A 7,315-nucleotide genomic window follows, 5' to 3' on the forward strand; every position below is an offset into this window, starting at 1 on the left:
GAACTAATTGTAAATTACTTTATGAAAGACTTTTAAAAGTGCTTTTGATAATCTGTGAAATAATTTAAATGAACTCAAGTCCAGTCAATTTTTAAGTAAGGGAAATATAAAGTATTTATCAAAGAATAAAAGTACTTAGATTTAACAAAGAACAGTCTACGGCACCTCAAAGTTCACTAAAACTCATCTTAAATTAAAATAAATTAAAATAATATAGTTTAAAATAACTTTTAATATCAATATTAGAACCGTAGTTAAGGATGTTTTAAGTATTCAGAAATCATTTGTTGTTGATTAAGGAATTATTTTAGTTGGTAAACAATAAAAATTATATTTTTGTTGCAGTTAAGAAATATATTTCAAATACATAAGTACTTAATACAATCATTTACAATCATTACTACTGTAGTTTTTTTCTGTAAATATATAGATTTAAGTTGCTAATAACGAAAGACACAGAAATTTGTCGTGGAATTCGAAATAATATTTGGTTTATTTTATTTAGTTGTGGCCTTCTTTATATAATAATTGTATTAGTGAATTATTAGTTTTAAATAATACTTAAATGCATATAATATTTTCAAAAGTTATGTGCTTAATAGATTTGAAAAATTCAGTATAATAGGAAGTATTAGATGATTCTTCATTTGTTTTTAGATACAATCACTTGGATAGGTAAACAGATCTACAAATATAATTCAAAAGTATTTGATGAAGATAATTTGTTTAAATTGAGATAAGGTTTAGCCGAAAGAAGTACAATTTAAGACCTTACTCTAAATAACTTTCTTTAAATTTCAAAAATATTTAATATATGTAATAAGTAAATGAAATTCAAGTTTTACTTAACAAATCGGATTTAAAATTGAAACCAATGCTTGACCTTTTTGACTTGCAGTTTCTCTCAGTGTAGCCATGCGTGCCTCACAAAAACAACAACAGGCACAGAGGCAAGTCGAACAAAAGGTAGTTTTAGGTAGACAGGGGCAGAAACCCCGGGGCAGGCAAAGAAACCCGAGCTCCGAATGCGCCACCACTTCGTGGCGTGCTACGTTCGGTGGTTCAATCTTCACCATGTTTCCTTGCCTCATTCGAATTTTGTCCGTGCAACATAAAGGACGTGTCGGTCTCTCTCTCTGCCTTTCTCTATCTCTCTGTCTCGGCTTCTCGATTTTGGTTTTTGCTTTACAACAAATTTTCGCGCCACCCCAAAAAAGACGAAAAAGGGAAGACCAAAACCCAAAAACAAGTTATATACGAAAACGAGTGTGGGGCAACAAACATTTTGTAGTTTAGTTTTCAGGCCAGTGTGACGTCAGTCCGGCAAAAAGGCGAATGAAAATCTAACGAATTTCCCAGAGAAAAGTCAAGAGTGTGCTAGTGTGTGTGCGTGTGTGTGTGTTAGTGTCGCCAAAATGTCTGCGGATAACCATGCTGAGCCCGCTGCCGCCATGTCAGCAGCTTCAGCGGCAGCCGCCTCCTCGGAATACCTGAAACGCACCTGCCTCATCTGCGGTTGCCATACAAATCAAACCATTAACATCTATGAGCCACGCTCAGGACCAAATATTGTGCAATTAATTCAGGCGAAATTTAAATTTCAGGTAAATATTGGAAAATACAAATTGGGTGAAAGCGTTTAAAACTGTTCATAGGATGGGCGGGATGAGGAGGAGATGGGAAGCGACGTTTCAGAGTAGAAAATCGATAAAACTTTGTGACTGACTGAGTGAGTGAGTGAGTGAGTCATCCAAGTTACAATGTCCTTCGACAGGAGGAGGCAACAAAAAAAAAAAGAACCATCCAGTGTTGTGGGAGTGTTCGTGCTCGTTTCATGTTGGGTTCAAAGGGGATGAACTTCGCGAGGGTGTAGTTCGGTGGGTTAGGATGGTGGATGGGGGGCTGAACAGCATCCAGGCAGAAATATTTTAAATGCCAAGAGACCAAAGCTCTTCCATCTCTTTGGCCATGTCTTTCATGCCGTGGGTTTCTGTGTCACCAACATTTAAAACAAAAACAAAAACCAAGCACACATATCCTTTCCGGTTCTACTCACTCTTTGCCCGGTAAAAGCAGCTGGTGTATTTCCCTTCAACCTTTTCGTAATTGGACACTTTGCATATGCCACTTATTTCATTTTCATTTTCAATATTTTGTTTCTCCTTCTCTTCCACATTTCATTCACATAATTCTGAACAGCTTGTCCTAATATATAGAATGAAGCATGGGAACAGGAACAACAACAACAACAACAACATAATTTCCATGGAAATGCATTTTTGGTATTCAATTACAGGACGCTGACTGCCTAACTGGTGGCTACCTGTTTACCCGCCATCATCATCATCTCTTCCTTTCTCTCTATGGGACTTAACCTGATCTCAAGATAAAGGTGGAGCACGGAGCCGGCTAATGTGATGCGACAATTCGTCTGTTTTATTATGATTACTTGGCCTTCCATCACGATATCTGCGGGTTCAAAAACTCAAAAAAAAAAAACCTCTTCTTGTTCTCCCTGTTTACTCAAACGACAGCTGCGATTTTGCAGCCGATCCAGCCTGGGTAGGCCCTTATGTCTTTCTTTCTCTCTGTCTCTGTGTGTATTGTATATCTCTTCTGTTTTATCAGTTACCTTTACACTCTTCTTCTTTTCGCATATTCCAAAACCTTTAGAGGAGATTGTCAGTTTTGTTTTTGGCACAATTGTTAGAGATCATTGATTGGGAAGTCTTAGCAATGAAATTTGAATATTTGTCTAGTTCCTTGAGGGGCTTCTTCATCTTTTTGGGAACTTAAATTCTAAGGCTTCTTTAAAAACCAAAAACAAGGAAGCCTAGACAAAAGGCACTAGGGACAAAGAGTGAGGATATTTTGGGTGTTTTTAGGTATCAGCCAACTAGACTCTCAGTTTGTGAACTTCTTAAGCCAATTAAGAACGTGTAGGTTTGTTGGATATGTAAATAATAAGAATTATCTAAAATAAACATTCATCTTAAGTAGGTAAAACATATTGATAGACAATTGTAAGTATTTGATATCCCTATGATACTTTACCTAAGTATTATTTATAGATCGAAAAACAGATTTGTATGATCCATAACTTTCAAAAGGAACAGTTTTTAGAATTAGCCTTATTTGCTTTTTTAAAGATATTAATTAGCGTAGTAATTCATTTTTTCACAAGGTAAGTATTCGAGGTGATAAGCGCGGAACTAGATAAGTGATAAGTGATAGACATACATACATACCAATCGAAAAGGATTGCTGAGCTGGGTTTTATTTAAACTGTAGGGTGTTTTAGAGTCATTGTAACAAAAACCATTTTTAACTAATTCATTTACCTTGCTGATTAAAAACCGTTAGTTTTTTTTACCACCTGCTCCGCCCGATCGCACCTTTGCACCCTCGCATAGGACACCCTTTTCTTTTCCCGAAACTTTTTGCTGTCATGCATCTGTCTATCTGCTGCCTTCTGTTCTCTCTCTCTCTGTCTGTCACTCTGTCTCTACTTCTCCTCCTGCTGCTGTGCGTGCGACTGTATCTTGGTCTGGATTGCACCTGGCCTCCAATTTGCATTATTATGGGTTTTTATTATATTATTTTCATTTTGAAGCAAACACAGTCACCTTTTGTGGGATCCAGACTACATAAAATCCTGACTGATCCCCCCACCGCGTTGTCCCTATCGCTCACTCTCTCATTGCCTAATGTCCTAAGCAGCTGTCCCTGCGTCGGCGTGTCGGCGTTTTGGTTCTGGCTCTGCGCCTGCGCGTGCCTAATGTCGTCATTGGACCCTATATATTTATTTGATCGAGACTGGCTTTACCTTATCGGTAGTAGAAGCAGGCCAGAGGGTCGCGTGGCCCGCCGATCAAACGGGTTTTTGTGTTGGGTCTCTCATTCCCCTTTTCCCTTTTTGGCTGGTTTGTTTTTTTTCGGTTTTCGGCAGCTGCTGCTGCTGCTGGGCGCAATTTTCGTTGGCAAGCAGGTGCACAATTATTATTGATACCCGAAAGGAATGCTGTGTCTGGTGTGTAGAGGTAATTAATATGCTGCCCTAACTAAGTTGGGTTTGTTGTTTTCTCGAAATGATATTTTTTGCACCTTCCAGTGAGCAGTGGAAAATTTGATGAGGCGAGTGACAGGGCTCAAGTCATTATGTGGTTAAGGGCATGGGCGTAGCATAGTTTAAGGGGCATTTCGAAACGGTTCTTATGCGGTTGCACGCAATGTAAGCAAAGTAAGAAGGACAGGAAAGAATCATAGAGGTAGCAAGTCAATGAATGCCTTCAAAAACCCATTCATTGTGCAGAGAAAAAGTTCTTTAAGTTCATCGAATTTTTCATAACTAGTAACACTTTTTTTTTACTCACTTTCAAATCACACTCAACTAACCACAAATTTCTTTATCTGTTTATCTTTCCCTTTTTAGCCCTTGAATGAGGATAAATTTCTTTGCTTTAGCTGCAACAATTGGCTTATCAATTGGCATTCCTTGCAACACAGTTGCAGCAATAGCAACGATGCTGAATCCCAAAGTCATAGTCCATCGCATATGGGCAATAGCAGTGCAGGAGGACTGGTACAAGAGCGACCACGTGGCGGAGGAGGAGTAGCAAAAGTACGACCCGTGGCCCAAGTGCGTCCACAAATCAGACAACAACAACAACAAGTGCGTAGCTCAAACCAAAACCCCTTGAATGTGCCCATGACTGCCATAAGCTATAGCAAACGAAGATCATCAAATAAACTGTGGGAGAAGGTCAACTGGAGTCCAAAAAGTAAAACGCTACAACCGAGACCAAGAACATGTGTTATGCCACGAACACGCCAGGACAAAGTAATGTCAGTGGCACAAGGAACAGTGGCGGCAGCAGGAGCGCTAGTCAAGGATTCATTTCCAGTTAACCAAAGATGGGCCAAGCCCACAGTTGATGGCAAAGTGGTGGCCATGTTTCGACGCTTAGGCACCACACTGAGCCGGGAGACAGAGGAAAAGGAGCTGAATGTACGTTTACCTCGGATTATGAGCCCCACCAAGCCACGTCCACGTTGGTCAAGGACATTGGACGATGATGAGATTTTATTGGAATTCGATAGTGTCATTTCGGAAGTTCTACCATCGCCAGAGACGACAAGAACCACGACAACCACCACCACCACCAACTCTACCACAAAATCCACCGCCAGGCGTTGCCTAAGCTATCCGATTTCTGAGAGTAAAGAGGAACCGGAAGAGGAACAGGAAGCGGACTGGAGTGACCACAAAGAAAGTCACATGAAAATTTCCCACCAAGCGGCCATACAATTAAACAATCTTCGATTACCACAAGGACTTAGTATTTCTTTGGGCTAAAGAGGACCTCCCCCCCACTCCACTTCCTCACAAAACTCCCCTCCTACTACCACATAGAACAAAAACTTAGTCAAATTGTATGCACAAAAAAACAAATGAAATACCTAATATAAAAAACAATTATAATGCAAGCATTAGTTAATATTTATAGTACCTCAAAATCACACACAAAAAAAAAAACGAAAAGAAATATTACAATTAATTAAATTCTTTTTAATTGTTAGTCAATCTAATTAGCGCCTGAATGTAAGCAAGAGACAAGACCTAAGAATGTTAAGATCAGTTGAAGCTGATGATGAAGAAAGAAAGAAAAAGTTATATATTAAATATATTAGATATATTAAAACAAACTCCCCCAAAAAATAATAAAACTGTAGTTGAATTTGTTTGTTTTGCTCCAAAAAAAAAAAAAAAAAAAGAAAAAGTATTACAAATTAAACAAAATAAAAAATAATTAGCACAACAACAAAATGAATATCACAAAAACTAAAAAGCGTTCTTAATCTGGGAAGGCGAAAAAAGACAAGACAAAATATTAATATCAACAACATTGATGTCAATATTGTTAAAAAGAAGAAAACAAATGGGATTTTTAAAATTATTGATAGTAGGGGAAAAGTATAAGTCCTCAAACCGAAATTAAGTTTAAATCGCACACTTTTTATATGCATTTTCAATTAGGCAAAAGCTCTACAAAATCTTTGACAAAAAAACCTGTTAAATGGGTTGTGTTAAAATGAACCTGGTGAAAAGATAACGAGTGTTGGATTAACGAAATATATTGAACATCGGTTAATAAGGAAACAAAAGCTACACTTAACTATTTCTGACCATTTGCTTCAATAGCTAATTATTTATTAGAAAATGTTGGAAATACAGTTTTGAGAAAACACGCTTAAAGGAAATGCGAAAAATTATGATTTTATTGTTTTGGTGATGTATTCTTAAAAATATTTTAAATTTTACATTTAATTCCTGCTTGAATTAACCCTACTTCCTTACAGTATCATTTTTGACCCTTTTTTTTTTTTTTTTTTTTTAAATTTTTTTTATTAGTGGCTTTAATTAAATACATTTTTTTTTCGTTCGAGATATTGTGTTTTTTGATATCGAGGTAAGCCAATTTTTTATATCCATTTATTTTTAACGTAAAAAAATGGACAGTTACACGTTCCTTGTTAGGGTCAAATTTGACCCCACATGGAAATCCAATCGGATACGTTGCGAAAGATACATGTCCTAACATAAATGTTCCCATAAAGTGAAGACAATAAAGTCTGAATAAATAAATTAACTTGGACCTTACGATTCTGATAAAAATGAAGAAATAGGTTCTAATTGGGAGCTAATTGTTGTCTTCAATTTACACTTGGAAAAGTCACAAATCGAGCACGAATGTAAGGATAATCCAGACCTGGTCTCCAAAGATGGGAAAGTTTATAGGCATACAGAACCGACCTCCAAACAACTGAGTTATATAAGTTGAAAACATCAGAGGATAATTGCGCTTCCAAAACTCCACACAGCCCCACATGAAGCACGTCAGTCTTCAAGATAATAAAAAACCTATCAGAATTATGAAACAACCATAAAACAAGAAGGTTTTGACACCTGTGACCAAATCATTTTTATATTCTCCTGCAAGCGGGCCGAATAACCTATTTTCATAGGTTTGCTAGGCATATCCGCCAATGCGCATTTATCATTTACATATGTAGATATATCAACATAAAGTCTGCATCTGCTGTTGTAATGTGTCGACAAGAGTATTTCGAGTAAGCTGGTCAAATAGCTTTTTCTTCGACGAGAAAAGAGGCCCCACGAAGAAAATGTCATTGCTCCCGTCAAGAATATTCAAAATCAACTGCCATAATTAAGCCAAAATCGATCAGCAATTGAGCCTATTATGACCAACCCGAAAATAAGTGCTTGATACGAATTATGTCCCTACAACGCAGA

The 7,315-nt window shown here is 37.3% G+C and overlaps 1 protein-coding gene across 2 annotated transcripts; it reads left to right on the forward strand.

The window, feature by feature from the left end:
• Window positions 1-1,105: 1,105 nt before the first annotated feature.
• Window positions 1,106-5,768, forward strand: phyl (phyllopod). Of its 2 annotated transcripts, XM_068290180.1 has the most exons (3): window positions 1,106-1,604; window positions 4,433-4,672; window positions 4,729-4,884. In XM_068290180.1, the coding sequence occupies exons 1-3, from the start codon at window positions 1,416-1,418 to the stop codon at window positions 4,747-4,749; spliced, it is 450 nt and encodes a 149-aa protein (XP_068146281.1). In that variant the 5' UTR covers window positions 1,106-1,415; the 3' UTR covers window positions 4,750-4,884. The 2 variants fall into 2 exon arrangements, with proteins under 2 accessions (XP_068146281.1, XP_068146280.1); XM_068290179.1 differs by having other exon boundaries at window positions 4,433-5,768.
• The last annotated feature ends 1,547 nt before the right edge of the window (window positions 5,769-7,315 follow it).

The sequence above is a fragment of the Drosophila tropicalis genome, unplaced genomic scaffold (genome assembly GCF_018151085.1).
Source record: "Drosophila tropicalis isolate 14030-0801.00 unplaced genomic scaffold, ASM1815108v1 contig_593, whole genome shotgun sequence".
In the NCBI taxonomy this organism is placed as follows: domain Eukaryota; kingdom Metazoa; phylum Arthropoda; class Insecta; order Diptera; family Drosophilidae; genus Drosophila; species Drosophila tropicalis.